The 19,424-nt window shown below is 50.7% G+C and overlaps 1 protein-coding gene across 4 annotated transcripts in view; it reads left to right on the top strand.

Annotated features, from left to right (window-relative positions):
- Window positions 1-19,424, top strand: part of LOC138658052 (myosin-IIIb-like) — a 167,235-nt gene that overhangs the window by 134,659 nt on the left and 13,152 nt on the right. For all 4 annotated transcript variants that reach the window (XM_069745634.1, XM_069745640.1, XM_069745625.1 and 1 more), the window contains 2 exons: window positions 9,665-9,754; window positions 18,486-18,651. In XM_069745634.1, coding sequence (XP_069601735.1) covers window positions 9,665-9,754; window positions 18,486-18,651 — 256 coding nt within the window. The remainder of the gene's footprint in view (window positions 1-9,664; window positions 9,755-18,485; window positions 18,652-19,424) is intronic.

The following is a 19,424-nucleotide window of genomic DNA, read 5'->3' as shown; positions in this document are numbered from 1 at the left end:
TACTGAAGTTATAGTTCACCGTGTAAGTTGTGTGACAGCAACAAATACCGTTAGTTTGGTGACGTTTTTAAAACAATGAGGAAGTATGGTGGAAGAGGTCGTGGCCGGGGGCGTTCATTGTCAGCTGGTAATGAGGGTAGTGGTAGTGGTGGAGCATCAGGTGGTCGTGGGAAAAAAAATATTGCACCTAATTCTGGAGCTGTGGAGCCAGGTTCGTTGTCTGGCTACACAAGGCCTCGAACGCTCCCTTTTCTGGGATTAGGAAAACCGCTTTTAAAGCCGGAGCAGCAAGAGCAAGTTTTGGCTTATCTTGCTGACTCAGCCTCTAGCTCTTTTGCCTCCTCTCGTGAAACTGGTAAATGTAAAAGCAGCGCGTCGTTAGTGGATGTTCACGGTCAGGGACAAGTCGCTTCCTTGTCCTCTTCAGCAAAAACAACAACAGAGAAGAATGCAGCAGGCGACACAACGGGTTACTCCATGGAGCTCTTTACACATACCATCCCTGGCTTAGAAAGTGAAGCAGTTAACAGTCCATGCCCATTACAAGTTGAATCTGACATGGAGTGCACTGATGCACAGCCACAGCCAGACTACTATGCTGGTCCTTTGACTCAGACCACAACATTGCCCTCGCAGGGTACTGATCAAGAATCAGACCCTGATGAGACTATGTTGCCCCATCACAAACGCTATACCACCGACCGACACGGTGACACAGACGAAGTTGCACACGAGCTACAAGAAGAGGTAATAGATGACCCAGTTCTTGACCCCGATTGGCAGCCATTGGGGGAACAGGGTGCAGGCGGCAGCAGTTCTGAAGCGGAGGAGGAGGGGCCGCAGCAGGCATCAACATCGCAACAGGTTCCATCTGCCGGGCCCCTATCTTGCCCAAAACGCGTGGCAAAGCCAAAACCTGTTGGAGGACAGCGTGGCCATCCGGTTAAAGCTCAGTCTGCAATGCCTGAAAAGGTATCCGATGCTAGAAAGAGTGCAGTCTGGCATTTTTTTAAACAACATCCAATTGATCAGCGCAAAGTCATCTGTCAAAAATGTTCTACTTCCTTAAGCAGAGGGCAGAATCTGAAAAGTCTCAATACAAGTTGCATGCATAGACATTTAACCACCATGCATTTGCAAGCTTGGACTAACTACCAAACGTCCCTTAAGGTTGTAGCACCCTCGGCCAATGAAGCTAGTCATCAACGCAACATCCCTTCCGGCAGTGTAGGGCCACCATTTTGCGCACCACCTGCAGTATCTGTGCAGGTTTCTTTGCCAGGCCAAAGCAGTCAGGGTCAGGGAATCACCAGTTTCGTAGTAGGAAACACTGCATCTAGGGCACCGGTGGCAACAATACCATCTCCCACCGTCTCTCAGTCTGCCATGTCCACCGGCACCCCCGCTAGTTCCACGATCTCCAGCTCTCCAATCCAGCTCACCCTACATGAGACTATGGTTAGAAAAAGGAAGTACTTAGCCTCGCATCCGCGTACACAGGGTTTGAACGCCCACATAGCTAGACTAATCTCGTTAGAGATGATGCCCTTCCGGTTAGTTGAAAGCGAAGCTTTCAAAGCCCTGATGGACTACGCTGAACCACGCTACGAGCTACCCAGTCGACACTTTTTTTCCAGAAAAGCCATCCCAGCCCTCCACCAGCATGTTAGAGCGCATCGTCCATGCACTCAGGCAATCTGTGAGCACAAAGGTGCACCTGACAACAGATGCATGGACCAGTAGGCATGGCCAGGGACGTTACGTGTCCATCACGGCACACTGGGTGAATGTTGTGGATGCAGGGTCCACAGGGGACAGCAAGTTTGGGACAGTTCTGCCTAGCCCACGGTCTAGGAAACAGTTGGCTGTAGCTGTTCGCACCCCCTCCTCCTCCTCCTCGTCCTCCTGCAGAAGCGAGAGCTCGTCCACAGACCGCAGTCGCACAACCACTCCATCCGCAGCTGCCACTGTTGCACACCAGGTCTCCCATTATGGGGCAGCTACTAGCAAACGTCAGCAGGCTGTATTGGCTATGAAGTGTTTGGGCGACAACAGACACACCGCGGAAGTTCTGTCCGAGTTCTTGCAGAAAGAAACGCAGTCGTGGCTGGGCACTGTAGATCTTGAGGCAGGCAAGGTAGTGAGTGATAACGGAAGGAATTTCATGGCTGCCATCTCCCTTTCCCAACTGAAACACATTCCTTGCCTGGCTCACACCTTAAACCTGGTGGTGCAGTGCTTCCTGAAAAGTTATCCGGGGTTATCCGACCTGCTCCTCAAAGTGCGTGGACTTTGCTCACATATCCGCCGTTCGCCCGTACACTCCAGCCGTATGCAGACCTATCAGCGTTCTTTGAACCTTCCCCAGCATCGCCTAATCATAGACGTTGCAACAAGGTGGAACTCAACACTGCACATGCTTCAGAGACTGTGCGAACAGAGGCGGGCTGTTATGTTTTTGTGGGAGGATACACATACACGGGCAGGCAGTAGGATGGCAGACATGGAGTTGTCAGGTGTGCAGTGGTCGAAGATTCAAGACATGTGTCAAGTCCTTCAGTGTTTTGAGGAATGCACACGGCTGGTTAGTGCAGACAACGCCATAATAAGCATGAGCATCCCCCTAATGCGTCTGCTGATGCAAAGTTTGACGCACATAAAGGATCAGGCGTCTGCAGCTGAGGAAGAGGAAAGCCTTGATGACAGCCATTGTCTGGCCAGGGCAGTGTACAGGACGAGGTAGCGGGCGAAGAGGAGGAGGGGGACGAGGAGGATGATGGGGATGATTATATTTTTAATGAGGAAGCTTTTCCAGGGCCACTGGAAATTGTTGGCGCGGCAAGGCCGGGTTCTGGTTTTTGGAGGGACACAAGTGACGTGGATTTGCCTGAAACTGCCCCTCAACCAAGCACAACCGCAGATTTGAGAACTGGAACTTTGGCCCACATGGCGGATTATGCCTTACGTATCCTCAAAAGGGACACACGCATTACTAAAATGATGAACGATGACGATTACTGGTTGGCCTGCCTCCTTGATCCTCGCTATAAAGGCAAATTGCAAAATATAATGCCACATGAGAACTTGGAAATAATATTAGCAACCAAACAATCAACTCTTGTTGACCGTTTGCTTCTGGCATTCCCTGCACACAGCGCCCGTGATCGTTCTCACACGAGCTGCAGGGGTCAGCAGACCAGAGGAGTTAGAGGGGCAGAAATCAGAAGTGGCGTTGGCCAGAGGGGTTTTCTGACCAGGTTGTGGAGTGATTTTGCTATGACCGCAGACAGGACAGGTACTGCAGCATCAATTCAAAGTGACAGGAGACAACATTTGTCCAGTATGGTTACAAACTATTTTTCATCCCTTATCGACGTTCTCCCTCAACCGTCATTCCCATTTGATTACTGGGCATCCAAATTAGACACCTGGCCAGAATTGGCAGAATATGCATTGCAGGAGCTTGCTTGCCCGGCAGCTAGTGTCCTATCAGAAAGAGTATTCAGTGCTGCAGGTTCAATACTAACAGAAAAAAGGACTCGTCTGGCTACCCAAAATGTAGATGATCTAACCTTCATTAAAATGAACCACAACTGGATTTCGAAATCTTTTGCCCCACCTTGCCCGGCTGACACCTAGCTTTCCTATGAAAAGGTCTTGCCTGTGGACTATTCTGAATGACTTTTCCAATCTCGTAATTTTCTGCACCTGTTTGTCCAGCATACGACATGTTTACACCTCACTAAATGGCCAAACTCCCCACACGGGGCCGTGGTATCGCCACTTGGCGCCAGCACCCGTGAGAGTGCTGTTTGTCTGAAGAGGTGGGTGTGCCCGCTTTTGGTCGATGGCACTGCCACTGGGTCCCTCATAGTACAATAAAGTGTCTGGTGGTGGTGGTGCGCACCCAACGTCAGACACACCGTTGTAATATGAGGGGCCCTGGGCCTGTACCGCCGGCCACAAGACAGTTCCCCCCCCCCCCCCCCAGCTCAAACATTGCTCTACCACTTGCAAAATTATCTCACAGCTCCACCAATGTTTAGTCTATGCGCTGACATCCTTCAATGCCTGGCACTGACAATACCATTGTATTGACATTTTTGTGATGTTGGGCCTTCGAAGCCTGTCTGCGGTCCCTCCTTCCACTAGGCCTCCACTGACCATTGTACTGCTGCACTTGTACCACTGGAACCAATTTTAAATTGCCAACAGCCCTATTTTTTTATGTTAGGCCTTCGAAGCCTGTCTGCGGTCCCTCCTTCCACTAGGCCTCCACTGACCATTGTACTGCTGCCCGTGTACCCCTGGAACCAATTTTAAATTGCCAACAGCCCTATTTTTTTATGTTAGGCCTTCGAAGCCTGTCTGCGGTCCCTCCTTCCACTAGGCCTCCACTGACCATTGTACTACTGCCCTTGTACCACTGGAACCAATTTTAAATTGCCAACAGCCCTATTTTTTTATGTTAGGCCTTCGAAGCCTGTCTGCGGTCCCTCCTTCCACTAAGCCTCCACTGACCACACCACTGCTGCCGGTGTACCCCTGGAACAAATTTAAAATTGCCGACAGCCAGCCCAATTTTATTATGTTAGGCCTTCGAAGCCTGTCTGCGGTCCGTTCTTTCTACTACTACTACTACACTGACCAGGCCACTGCTGCCCGTGTTCCCCTGGAACCAATTTAAAATTGCCTACAGCCATCTGTTATGTTAGGCCTTCGATGCCTGTTTGCGGTCACTCCTTCCACTAGGCCTCCACTGACCACACCACTGCTGCCCGTGTACCCCTGGAACCAATTTAAAATTGCCTACAGCCAGCCCAATTTTTTTATGTTAGGCCTTCGAAGCCTGTCTGCGGTCCGTTCTTTCTACTACTACTACACTGACCAGGCCACTGCTGCCCGTGTTCCCCTGGAACCAATTTAAAATTGCCTACAGCCATCTGTTATTATGTTAGGGCTTCGAAGCCTGTCTGCGGTCCATCCTTCCAATAGTTCTCCACTGACCAGACCAATGCTGGCCGTGTACCCCTGGAACCCAGCTGAAAGGGCATGTAGCCTCCTTTTTTTCTTTGTTTTATATTTAGAAAGCCCAGATGAACTACGCTGTGCAACGGTTCAAGCTACCCAGTCGACATTTCTTTTGCGAGAAAAGCCATCCCAGCCCTCCAGCGGCATGAAAAAGTCTGCATTGTCATAGCACTCAGGCAATCAAACAGTAGAAAGGTGCACCTGACAAGAGACGCATGGACCAGTAGGCATGTCCACAAAAAGTTACGTGTCCATTACGGCGCACTGGGTTAATGTGTTGGATGCATGGTCCACAGGGGACAGCCTACAAAGTCTGTCTGCAGTCCCTAATTCCAATTTTCCTCCGCTGACCACACCACTGCTGCCCGTGTACCCCTGGAACCAATTTTACAGTGTCTACAGCCTAATATTGTTATGTTAGGCCTACTACGCCTGTCTGCGGTCCCTCCTTCCAATACTCGTCCACTGACCACACCACTGCTGCCCGTGGACCCCTGGAACCTATTTTTAATTGCATAGAGCATCCTTTTTTTAATAGTAGGCGTACAAAGTCTGTCTGCGGTCCACTATTGAAATTGTCCTCCACTGCCCAGAGAACTGCTGCTTGTGTACCCCTGTAACTTTTTTAAGCTGCAGTGAGCCACATTTTTGGTTTAAGTCCTACTACCTGTGTCTGTCTGCGCCACTCAATTCAGCTGTGTTCCTTTGAAAAAAGCTGAGCGTCAATAGTCTTGTTTTCAGCCTCTAGGAGTTTTAAAACTGCATTGGGGGTACAACTTTGGTAGGGCCTACTAACGGTGTCTACCTCCCCAAGGTGTGCCCCAGGTTTCCTCGCCATTGCTTCGATCTTAATGCTCTCGTTTAGTAGTTGTTGGAAACTACGCTGCATTAGGCCTACAAATTGGGTATGGGGTGTAGAGAGATGGTGTGTTCCACTCCAAGGTGTTCTCCAGGTTGCCTTTCCTGAGCTTCGATCTTCAGGCTCTCGTTTAGTAGTTGTTGGAAACTACACTACATTAGGCCTACAAATTGGGTATGGGGTGTAGAGAGATGGTGTGTTCCACTCCAAGGTGTTCCCCAGTTTTCCTCTCCATTGCTTCGATCTTCATGCTCTCGTTTAGTAGTTGTTGGAAACTACGCTGCATTAGGCCTACAAATTGTGTATGGGGTGTAGAGACGGTGTGTTCCACTCCAAGGTGTTCTCCAGGTTGCCTTTCCTGAGCTTCGATCTTCCGGCTCTCGTTTAGTAGTTGTTGGAAACTACACTGCATTAGGCCTACAAATTGGGTATGGGGTGTAGAGAGATGGTGTGTTCCACTCCAAGGTGTTCCCCAGGTTTCCTCGCCAATGCTTCGATCTTCATGCTCTCGTTTAGTAGTTGTTGGAAACTACACTGCATTAGGCCTACAAATTGGGTATGGGGTGTAGAGAGATGGTGTGTTCCACTCCAAGGTGTTCTCCAGGTTGCCTTTCCTGAGCTTCGATCTTCCGGCTCTCGTTTAGTAGTTGTTGGAAACTACGCTGCATTAGGCCTACAAATTGGGTATGGGTTGTAGAGAGATGGTGTGTTCCACTCCAAGGTGTTCTCCAGTTTGCCCTTCCTGAGCTTCGATCTTCCGGCTCTCGTTTAGTAGTTGTTGGAAACTACACTGCATTAGGCCTACAAATTGGGTATGGGGTGTAGAGAGATGGTGTGTTCCACTCCAAGGTGTTCCCCAGGTTTCCTCGCCATTGCTGCGATCTTAATGCTCTCGTTTAGTAGTTGTTGGAAACTACACTGCATTAGGCCTACAAATTGGGTATGAGGTGTAGAGAGATGGTGTGTTCCACTCCAAGGTGTTCCCCAGGTTTCCTCTCCATTGCTTCGATCTTCATGCTCTCGTTTAGTAGTTGTTGGAAACTACACTGCATTAGGCCTACAAATTGGGTATGGGGTGTAGAGAGATGGTGTGTTCCACTCCAAGGTGTTCCCCAGGTTTCCTCTCCATTGCTTCGATCTTCATGCTCTCGTTTAGTAGTTGTTGGAAACTACACTGCATTAGGCCTACAAATTGGGTATGGGGTGTAGAGAGATGGTGTGTTCCACTACAAGGTGTTCTCCAGGTTGCCTTTCCTGAACTTCTGTCTTCAGGCTCTCATTAAATTGTGGTTAAATGGAACAACTGCATTTGGCGTACTAGTTGGTTTGGGGCCTACTATCGGTGTCTGCCACTCCTTGCTGTTCTCCTGGTTTCCTGTCCTGAAATTCCATTTTCAGGCTCTCGTTAAGTAGTTGTTAATGTTGGACTGCATTTGGCCTACTAGTTGGGTTGGGGCCTACTATCGGTGTCTGCCACTCCTTGCTGTTCTCCTCCACTGAACAAAGCTGTGCCGCCTGTTTACTACGGTTGCCAATTTTGAACTGCATTTCGACTACTTACTGATTTGGGCCTACTCTCTGTGTCAGCCTCTCATTCCAGTTGTCCTCCACTGCAATGCCCCCTGGTTAGTCCTGTGTTACCAATTTTGAACTGCATTTAGCCCACTTTATTCTTTGGGCCTATATCTGTGTTTCCTCCTCATCCTGCCCATTGCCCAGCCAGTGATAGATGAGTCTGCTGGTACATTGACCCATAACGCAAAATTCCCCGTGCACGCTACACAGCAAGATTGTGACCCTGCTGAAAGTCAGGTTCCTCTTCCCGCATACCATACCACCTTACACGGGGACAAAGAGGAAGGTGCAGATGAAAGTGCAGGTTCCTTCATCAGGTGGGGGGAAGAATACTAGTTGGCGACGTCACTGGCACAGGGCCTCTCGTAGTACGCAAAAGTGTTGCTGCCGGTGGGAGGCGCCCCCGCCGTGCAAACATAACGCTGTACTTTGAGGGGCCCTGTGCCAGTGCCAATGCCGAGTGGGCCCCCCCTGCTTGCTCAGGATCACAGCACTTGCAAAGTTGAAATACTTACCTCTCCCTGCTCCACTGCCGTGACGTGGTCCAGATTTACTGGGCTCACTAATTACTTGAACCAGCCCTACCCCCCACAACTTTAGCCAAATGACCCCCAATTTCAAATGCCTTCCAATTATTATAAGCTAAATTACGATTGACAAGCTTCTGTAACAAGAATGGGTGTTTTTGCCATTAAAATGGGCAGTGTAGGTGTTTTCCTGGCCTCCACTCACTGCCGACTATGCTCCCCCATTGACTTGCATTGGGTTTCGTGTTTCGGGCGATACCCGACTTTTCGCCATAATCGGCCGATTCCACTCGACTCGACTTCTAAGATAGTCGGGTTTCGCGAAACACGACTCGACTCTAAAAAGGTCAAGGTCGCTCAACCCTAGTGGAGATTACTCAGTGAGCGCAGTGTGAGAGTGACTGACAATGGCTGGATTGTCCTCTGAGCTGGTGGAGATTACTCAGTGAGCGCAGTGTGAGAGTGACTGACAATGGCTGACTTGTCCTCTGAGCTGGTGGAGATTACTCAGCGAGTGCAGTGTGAGGGTGACTGACAATGGCTGGATTGTCCTCTGAGCTGGTGGAGATTACTCAGTGAGCGCAGTGTGAGAGTGGCTGACAATGGCTGACTTTTCATCTGAGCTGGTGGAGATTACTCAGTGAGCGCAGTGTGAGAGTGGCTGACAATGGCTGACTTGTCCTCTGAGCTGGTGGAGATTACTCAGTGAGCGCAGTGTGAAAGTGACTGACAATGGCTGACTTGTCCTCTGAGCTGGTGGAGATTACTCAGTGAGCGCAGTGTGAGAGTGACTGACAATGGCTGGATTGTCCTCTGAGCTGGTGGAGATTACTCAGCGAGCTCAGTGTGAGAGTGACTGACAATGGCTGACTTGTCCTCTGAGCTGGTGGAGATTACTCAGAGAGCGCAGTGAGGGTGACGGACAATGGCTAGATTGTCCTCTGGTCTGGTGGAGATTACTCAGCGAGTGCAGTGTGAGAGTGACTGACCATGGCTGGATTGTCCTCTGAGCTGGTGGAGATTACTCAGTGAGCGCAGTGTGAGGGTGACTGACAATGGCGGGATTGTCCTCTGAGCTGGTGGAGATTACTCAGAGAGCGCAGTGAGGGTGACGGACAATGGTGGGATTGTCCTCTGGTCTGGTGATTACTCAGCGAGTGCAGTGTGAGAGTGACTGACCATGGCTGGATTGTCCTCTGAGCTGGTGGAGATTACTCAGTGAGCGCAGTGTGAGGGTAACTGACAATGGCTGGATTGTCCTCTGAGCTGGTGGAGATTATTCAGTGAGCGTAGTATGGGGGTGACTGACAATGGCTGGATTGTCCTCTGAACTGGTGGTGATTACTCAGCGAGCGCAGTGTGAGGGTGACTGACAATGGCTGGATTGTCCTCTGAGCTGGTGGAGATTACTCAGTGAGCTCAGTGTGAGGGTGACTGACAATAGCTGGATTGTCCTCTGAGCTGGTGGAGATTACTCAGTGAGCGTAGTATGAGGGTGACTGACAAAGGCTCTTCTTCATTCGCTCAGCTCTGCTATGTTTGTCCTCATGGAGTCCTTGCAGGGATGTCGTGTGGATGAAGCCTCTGATAACTCCTCCTGTCATGGTTAATCCTAAACTGTTGGAGCAGGAGGAGGAGTCAGGGGCTAATCCTAAGTAATGTTGTGTTGTAGAGACACCGAGAATCTACTGATGGCTAAAGACCCCGGAGATTTCCTCATCCGGATCAGCCAGACGCGAGCGGGGTACATCCTGAGCTACAGGTGAGGAGTGGCTCCGCGTGCAGTAGGGCTTGGCTCCGCGCTCCACATGCAGTAGGACTGAGCTCCGCGTGCAGTAGGGCTGGGCTCCGCGGTCCACGTGCAGTAGAACTGGGCTCTGCGCGCAGAAAGGCTGGGCACTGTGCTCCGCACGCGGAAGGGCTGGGCTCTGCGCTTTCCGCGCGTAGAAGGGCTGGGCTCTGCGCTCCGCACGCGGAAGGGCTGGGCTCTGCGCTCCGTACGCAGAAGGGCTGGGCTCTGCGCTCCGTACGCAGAAGGGCTGGGCTCTGTGCTCCGCACGCAGAAGGGCTGGGCTCTGCGCTCCGTACGCAGAAGGGCTGGGCTCTGTGCTCTGCACGCAGAAGGGCTGGGCTCTGCGCTCCGCACGCAGAAGGGCTGGGCTCTGCGCTCCGTACGCAGAAGGGCTGGGCTCTGTGCTCTGCACTCAGAAGGGCTGGGCTCTGCACGCAGAAGGGCTGGGCTCTGCCCGCAATTAGAAGGGCTGGGCTCTGCGCTCCGCACGCAGAAGGGCTGGGCTCTGCGCTCCGCATGCAGAAGGGCTGGGCTCTGTGCTCTGCACGCAGAAGGGCTGGGCTCCGCACGCAGGAGGGCTGGGCTCTGCGCTCCGCATGCAGAAGGTCTGGGCTCTGTGCTCTGCACGCAGAAGGGCTGGGCTCTGCGCTCCTGTCACGATTCCCCTGACCGCTGTCACCAATGGGTCAGGATTCACACCGTGACCGTCACCCCTACGTCACGGATTGAGGTGACTTTAGGCCAACAGACGGCGGTCACATGTGCAGGGGGGCTTATCTTAGTTATCCCTCCACTCCACGATGTGATGAAAAAACACACACAAGGCTATTGACCTCTTAGTTTACAGCAGGGGCTTATTCTAGGTATCCCACTGCTTTCAATATACCACGAACTGCAGGGATTTATGTATATCCCGCTTACAGTTCCACTTAACACTTGCAGTTCTCTGGCGCCCCCTTACTCTCAGGTCAGATTAGGTACTGCACCCTGGGTAATTAGTCGCCAGAAAGGCTGCCTGCTATGTACTGGCTATTGGGCACGCTGCAGCGACGCGATAACTACTCCCACTCAGGCAGGAACAATAATTATCAACGCCGCAGCCGCTTCAGCATCACCCAAAAGTCTGCACACTATCGGTATCACTGCCACCAGCTTCGATTAAACGGGTCCGAAGCTAACCCAACACAACAGTAACAGTAGCGTATTTTCCCTTCAAGAGACTTAGGGTACGGTTTAGAACAGGAGAACGGACTAATATATAATATTATATCCCATAAAAAATTAGGCAGTGCTTTATCAAAAATATTTTATAAAGATGTTATAAATGAGACAATTGCAAATATGTACATGGGTAATTATAACATAAAGGGAATAAATGAGAAAAGTATCACTCACATGTTAAAAGCATGGCGGGCACCCCAGGCTAGTGCAGTTTCCATACATCCCAGTCCATGGGATGTACTCAGCTCTTCCAGGACAATAGGACAAGAAGTCCAGAAGAAGAAATCAAGCAGACAGTCAGCTGGGGATGTGTGCAGCCAGTTATACTTTGAAGGCTGTGACATCACAGAAAGGCTGGCTTATCCAGACCCTCCTCTCTCTACATTCTGAGTACTTCAATCTTAAATTTATCTCCTGGCTATAACTTTGCTACAAAACATGACAGAGTCAGACTCAACCTATCATTCATCTCAGATTAACGTGAGCATTCTAATGAGATCAAATATGTCCTATCTGGGATACATATTTACAGAGAAATCCCTACTTCTTTACCAGATGGAGTTAGAAGCCCGAGTCTCATGGGATGTGTAGATACACCGAGTGAGACTAAGAATATATATTTTCGTATTTCTAGATTAAATCGTTTGCCTAATATCTAACAAAAACTAAACAAATAATCTTTCATGAATTTTTGGAGCCACTTTTCCTTATAGCTGAACAAGAGCTTACACAGGAAATGCCAGTCGTAAATTCCATTCGGCAATAAAACCTCTCTTCCCCCATACTCTCAGAGAAGGAAAGCCAGGAATTTGCAGCTACAAACTGTTACTCCAAGAAGGGGGGCTTAGCCCACGCAGGCTAGCAAGAGAACTAGTTATGATATTTCATACCATATCGTGACAGCTCCGCACGCAGAAGGGCTGGACTCTGCGCTCCGCACGCAGAAGGGCTGGACTCTGCGCTCAGTACGCAGAAGGGCTGGGCTCTGCGCTCCGCATGCAGAAGGGCTGGGCTCTGTGCTCCACACGCAGAAGGGCTGGGCTCTGCGCGCAGAAGAGCTGGTCTGCGCTCCGCACGCAGAGTGTTTGCACAGCTACAGTAAATGCTGCATTATGGCGCAGGAGCTGCATACAGAGGAGATACAAAGTGAAATCATTCTAAGCAGGTTAATAAAATAAACCTACAATAATGCGGTTGCATAAGTGTCAGCACCCTCTTATACTTGGGATGTAGTTGTGCTCAGAATCAGGCGATCACATTCCCCCGTGTTATACCGTAGTCAGCTCTTAGCCGCCGTCATTTACAGCGATTCTGATTTACCCAAGATCTCACTGCTCAGGAGTATTTTATGGTCCATAAACATCTGGCAACACAGCAGAGGATCTCAATGTGGAAAGTTGTCAGTCAGGAAGAGGGGAAAAAAAGATTTCCCAGGCATTAGATCTACTGAGACACTGTGAGACGTCATCAAGAAGAGGCTGAAATCTGGTGATGACATTAGCAGATGCCTGAACCTACGTCATGTCGGCCAGAAGCCTCTTGGGAACGTGATCTGTCTGATTAGACTGAGGGGGAACTTTGCATCCATAGTTCCACTAGGCACAAAGCCAACATCAGTCATCTCCAGAAAACCCCCATCCCCACAATGAGGCATGGTGGGGCCAGCGTTGTCCTTTGGGCTGTTTTTCGGCAGCTGGAACTGAGGCTTTAGCCAAGGGCGAGGGATGTGTGGCCAGTAGTGATGAGCGCAAGTATACTTGTTGCTCGGGTTTTCCTGAGCAAGCTCTGGTGATCTCCTAGTATTTGTTATTGCTCGGAGATATAGTTTTGATGGCCTCAGTTGCATGATATACGTCTGCCAGATACGCTGAATACATGTGAGGAATGCCTGTTTGTTAGGGAATTCCCACATGTATTCAGCCTGTCCAGCAGTCGTAAATCATGCAGCTGAGGCGATGAAAACTAAATCTCTGAGCAATAACAAATACTCGGAGATCACCCGAGCGTACTGAGGAAATCTCGAGTAACAAGTACACTCGCTCATCACTAGTGGCCAGTACAGATATCAGACAATCTTACATCAGAGCAAAAAAAAAGGGAAGAAGCCAGCACTGCTTATGGTCAGAACGCAATAACTGAAGTGCAATTGCACATAAATTCTAACTGTATTTCAAATATGAGACATTTAGCAAACAATTGATCAATTCTTTGAGCTACCCCGCCACTTCACGGCAATCTCATAATGGGGCAGTCCTAATCTTCGTATTTTATTTACGTTGTGCCATTATGGCTTCCTGAATGTATAAAAAAAAAAAAAAAAAAAAGGACCACATTAAATGCGAACTGTACCTGGAGCATTTTCAGAATCACTCCCTTGGTGCCAGGAAAGGCAAGCGCAGGTAAAGGCCGATCAGGTCCAGTGCGGACATTTCAGATCTGGCTTCCACACTGCCAAACCCGCACCAAAGATGAAGGGTGAGACAGGCTGAGACACAGGTGCACAATTAACTTGAGCCTGAGGCGGGGCAGGGCTGCTGTGTGTGTGCACAGCAGCCTATCAATCACAGTGAACACAGAAAGAATGGCGCACATAACCCAGCGTGCGCGGCAACAGTGGTGGTCAGCCACATACCAATGCAAAGCAAAAAAAAAGGGAAGAAGCCAGCACTGCTTATTTAGTTAGTTAAGTTAAGTTAGTTGTGCACCTGTGTCTCAGCCTGTCTCACCCTTCATCTTTGGTGCGGGTTTGGCAGTGTGGAAGCCAGATCTGAAATGTCCGCACTGGACCTGATCGGCCTTTACCTGCGCTTGCCTTTCCTGGCACCAAGGGAGTGATTCTGAAAATGCTCCAGGTACAGTTCGCATTTAATGTGGTCCTTTTTTTTTTTTTTTTTTTTTTTTTTTTTATACATTCAGGAAGCCATAATGGCACAACGTAAATAAAATACGAAGATTAGGACTGCCCCATTATGAGATTACCGTGAAGTGGCGGGGTAGCTCAAAGAATTGATCAATTGTTTGCTAAATGTCTCATATTTGAAATACAGTTAGAATTTATGTGCAATTGCACTTCAGTTATTGCGTTCTGACCATAAGCAGTGCTGGCTTCTTCCCTTTTTTTTAATCTTACATCAGAACCTTCCCGCCTGCTGAAAAGCTGAAGATGAGGAGGAATATCACCGAAAACAATCCAAAATGACCTGTGGTGACCTGAAGAGGGCGCTGTACACAGGAGATGTCCCGCAATCTGTGGTGACCTGAAGAGGACGCTGTACACAGGAGATGTCCCCGCAATCTGTGGTGACCTGAAGAGGACGCTGTACACAGGAGATGTCCTGCAATCTGTGGTGATCTGAAGAGGACGCTGTACACAGGAGATGTCCCCGCAATCTGTGGTGACCTGAAGAGGACGCTGTACACAGGAGATGTCCTGCAATCTGTGGTGATCTGAAGAGGGCGCTGTACACAGGAGATGTCCCCGCAATCTGTGGTGACCTGAAGAGGACGCTGTACACAGGAGATGTCCCGCAATCTGTGGTGTCCTGAAGAGGACGCTGTACACAGGAGATGTCCCGCAATCTGTGGTGTCCTGAAGAGGACGCTGTACACAGGAGATGTCCTGCAATCTGTGGTGACCTGAAGAGGATGCTGTACACAGGAGATGTCCCGCAATCTGTGGTGTCCTGAAGAGGGCGCTGTACACAGGAGATGTCCCCGCAATCTGTGGTGACCTGAAGAGGACGCTGTACACAGGAGATGTCCTGCAATCTGTGGTGATCTGAAGAGGACGCTGTACACAGGAGATGTCCCCGCAATCTGTGGTGATCTGAAGAGGACGCTGTACACAGGAGATGTCCTGCAATCTGTGGTGATCTGAAGAGGACGCTGTACACAGGAGATGCCCTGCAATCTGTGGTGATCTGAAGAGGACGCTGTACACAGGAGATGCCCTGCAATCTGTGGTGATCTGAAGAGGACGCTGTACACAGGAGATGTCCCCACAATCTGTGGTGATGTGAAGAAGGCGCTGTACACAGGAGATGTCCCTGCAATCTGTGGTGACCTGAAGAGGACGCTGTACACAGGAGATGTCCCCGCAATCTGTGGTGACCTGTAGAGGACGCTGTACACAGGAGATGTCCTGCAATCTGTGGTGATCTGAAGAGGACGCTGTACACAGGAGATGTCCCCGCAATCTGTGGTGACCTGAAGAGGACGCTGTACACAGGAGATGTCCCGCAATCTGTGGTGACCTGAAGAAAGCGCTGTACACAGGAGATGTCCCGCAATCTGTGGTGATCTGAAGAGGACGCTGTACACAGGAGATGTCCCCGCAATCTGTGGTGATGTGAAGAAGGCGCTGTACACAGGAGATGCCTCAGCAATCTGTGGTGACCTGAAGAGGACGCTGTACACAGGAGATGTCCCCGCAATCTGTGGTGACCTGTAGAGGTCGCTGTACACAGGAGATGTCCCCGCAATCTGTGGTGACCTGAAGAGGACGCTGTACACAGGAGATGTCCCGCAATCTGTGGTGACCTGAAGAGGACGCTGTACACAGGAGATGTCCCCGCAATCTGTGATGACCTGAAAAGGGCGCTGTACACAGGAGATGCCCCCGTAATCTGTGGTGACCTGAAGAGGATGCTGTACACAGGAGATGTCCCGCAATCTGTGGTGACCTGAAGAGGGCGCTGTACACAGGAGATGTCCCCGCAATCTGTGATGACCTGAAAAGGGCGCTGTACACAGGAGATGCCCCCGTAATCTGTGGTGACCTGAAGAGGGCGCTGTACACAGGAGATGTCCCCGCAATCTGTGGTGACCTGAAGAGGGGGCTGTACACAGGAGATGTCCCCGCAATCTGTGGTGACCTGAAGAGGATGCTGTACACAGGAGATGCCCCGCAATCTGTGGTGATCTGAAGAGGACGCTGTACACAGGAGATGTCCCCGCTATCTGTGGTGACCTGAAGAGGGCGCTGTACACAGGAGATGCCCCCGCAATCTGTGGTGACCTGAAGAGGACGCTGTACACAGGAGATGCCCCCGCAATCTGTGGTGACCTGAAGAGGACGCTGTACACAGGAGATGTCCCGCAATCTGTGGTGACCTGAAGAGGACGCTGTACACAGGAGATGTCCCCGCAATCTGTGGTGACCTGAAGAGGACGCTGTACACAGGAGATGTCCCGCAATCTGTGGTGACCTGAAGAGGACGCTGTACACAGGAGATGTCCCCGCAATCTGTGGTGACCTGAAGAGGACGCTGTACACAGGAGATGTCCCCGCAATCTGTGGTGTCCTGAAGAGGACGCTGTACACAGGAGATGCCCTGCAATCTGTGGTGACCTGAAGAGGATGCTGTACACAGGAGATGTCCCCGCAATCTGTGGTGACCTGAAGAGGGCGCTGTACACAGGAGATGTCCCCGCAATCTGTGGTGACCTGAAGAGGACGCTGTACACAGGAGATGCCCCCGCAATCTGTGGTGACCGGAAGAGGGCGCTGTACACAGGAGATGTCCCCGCAATCTGTGGTGACCTGAAGAGGGCGCTGTACACAGGAGATGTCCCCGCAATCTGTGGTGACCTGAAGAGGGCGCTGTACACAGGAAATGTCCCCGCAATCTGTGGTGACCTGAAGAGGGCGCTGTACACAGGAGATGCCCTGCAATCTGTGGTGACCTGAAGAGGATGCTGTACACAGGAGATGTCCCCGCAATCTGTGGTGTCCTGAAGAGGGCGCTGTACACAGGAGATGTCCCCGCAATCTGTGGTGACCTGAAGAGGACGCTGTACACAGGAGATGTCCCCGCAATCTGTGGTGACCTGAAGAGGACGCTGTACACAGGAGATGTCCCGCAATCTGTGGTGACCTGAAGAGGGCGCTGTACACAGGAGATGCCCCGCAATCTGTGGTGACCTGAAGAGGACGCTGTACACAGGAGATGCCCCCGCAATCTGTGGTGACCTGAAGAGGACGCTGTACACAGGAGATGTCCCCGCTATCTGTGGTGAGCTGAAGAGGACGCTGTACACAGGAGATGCCCCCGCAATCTGTGGTGACCTGAAGAGGGCGCTGTACACAGGAGATGTCCCCGCAATCTGTGGTGACCTGAAGAGGACGCTGTACACAGGAGATGCCCCCGCAATCTGTGGTGACCTGAAGAGGAGGCTGTACACAGGAGATGCCCCCGCAATCTGTGGTGTCCTGAAGAGGGCGCTGTACACAGGAGATGTCCCCGCTATCTGTGGTGTCCTGAAGAGGACGCTGTACACAGGAGATGCCCCCGCAATCTGTGGTGACCTGAAGAGGACGCTGTACACAGGAGATGTCCCCGCAATCTGTGGTGACCTGAAGAGGACGCTGTACACAGGAGATGTCCCCGCAATCTGTGGTGACCTGAAGAGGACGCTGTACACAGGAGATGTCCCCGCAATCTGTGGTGACCTGAAGAGGACGCTGTACACAGGAGATGTCCCCGCAATCTGTGGTGACCTGAAGAGGACGCTGTACACAGGAGATGTCCCCGCAATCTGTGGTGACCTGAAGAGGACGCTGTACACAGGAGATGTCCCTGCAATCTGTGGTGACCTGAAGAGGGCGCTGTACACAGGAGATGCCCCCACAATCTGTGGTGACCTGAAGAGGGCGCTGTACACAGGAGATGTCCCCGCAATCTGACAGATGTGGAGCTACTGCAAGGAGGAGGCGGCAAATATCAACAATTCTATATGTGCTGCGCTGACAGACCCAGGGGGCTGCAACACAGTTTAAGGGTGTGTATATTTATGCAACCAGATTATTTTTTAATTTTTCAACAAAAAAGTAATTTTTTTTTCTCAGTGGATTTGTACAGATTTTAGGCGACACTAAAGGGGGGGAAAAGTTCTGAAATGATGAAATCAGGGGTTTGTAGACTTTTTTTTATATCCACTGTATACTTCTATATACTGCTACACTATATACTTACATTTACTACTTTTATAATATACACTATATATTGCTATACAATAAATCATTTAATTCCAACACCTGCAAATTGTGTATGTATAAATATATATCTAAAACGGCACGTCTGTCTGCGCCCTCCCGTCACTCGGCACGTCTGTCTGCGCCCTCCCGTCACTCGGCACGTCTGTCTGCGCCCTCCCGTCATGCGGCAAGTCTGTCGGTGCGCTCCCGTCACGAGGCAAGTCTGTCGGCGCACTCCCGTCATGCGGCAATTCTGTCGGCGCGCTCCCGTCACTCGGCACGTCTGTCTGCGCCCTCCCGTCACTCGGCAAGTCTGTCGGTGCGCTCCCGTCACGAGGCAAGTCTGTTGGCACGCTCCCGTCACTCGGCAATTCTGTCGGCGCGCTCATGTCACGCGGCAAGTCTGTAGTCACGCTCCCGTCATGCGGGATTACACTTTTCAGTACAGATATTCGTATCTCATGCCGGCTGTCTTCTGTCTCATCACCGTATCTTCTCCACCAGATCAGTCTCCACTTGCCGCCATTACATGGTGGATGTGCGCTCCAATGGCTGCTACGTGATTCCCGGAGAGGATCGCGCTCACACCTCACTCATGGATCTAGTGCAATTCCACCAGGAAACTGGGATCCAACCATACGGAGAAATTCTCAGAGAACCTTGTGGAAAGGTAATGGCCAGAAACCGCACAACTTCTATCACTCCCATCTATTATGCGTAGGAACAACTACTCTGTAGCGGCTCACATCGGACCAGCAAAAGCGCAGTTACACGCACACTCTGCGCAAGCCACCACTGCTAGACAAGTCCTTCAGGGCCGGCGTATTCTTCACCCACTCCTGAAGGGGAGGAGAGCTTTACAGAGCCCTTCACATACTGCAGTCGCAGGGTAGCTGGCATCTGGTGACTCGGACGATGTAGAGTCAGGTAACAAGAGTATATCCAAAGCTAGCAGCCTAAAACATAAGCAATAACCAAAGGGAACCCTGGGACAATAGCTAATGAAGAAGAACCAGTAAAGACCATTAGCACTGCTGAGGAGCAACCAGAACCCAACCAGGAAGCACTCACCATAGCACTATGCAATGGAAATGAATAAACAGCACTGGTGTTATGGACTGACCTGGGTTGGAGTAGTGATATTGCAACCACTAGGGCAGCATCGGCAAGGACCATATTCTGGGATAGCAAAGGGGTCGATACACAGGAACAGCAATGTAGTGTGAAGGAATAAGCAGAAATCATAGTCGGGGAAGTCAGGGGTCAATATCAGCAGTGTCGTTAGAAGGAATAAGCTGCGGGTGGAAAGAAGCTTGACTAAAGACTGGTAGCTCAGTAATCAGGCAAGGCAAGAAGAGCAAGGCCAGGTTTAATTAGGTTGTGCAATCAGGATGAGCCAATCAGCAACTCAGGGTGGTGACCAACAGGAGCTCAGGGTGGAGA

Source organism: Ranitomeya imitator, chromosome 1 (assembly GCF_032444005.1).
Source record: "Ranitomeya imitator isolate aRanImi1 chromosome 1, aRanImi1.pri, whole genome shotgun sequence".
In the NCBI taxonomy this organism is placed as follows: domain Eukaryota; kingdom Metazoa; phylum Chordata; class Amphibia; order Anura; family Dendrobatidae; genus Ranitomeya; species Ranitomeya imitator.
This window is presented reverse-complemented; position numbering and strand designations above follow the sequence as displayed.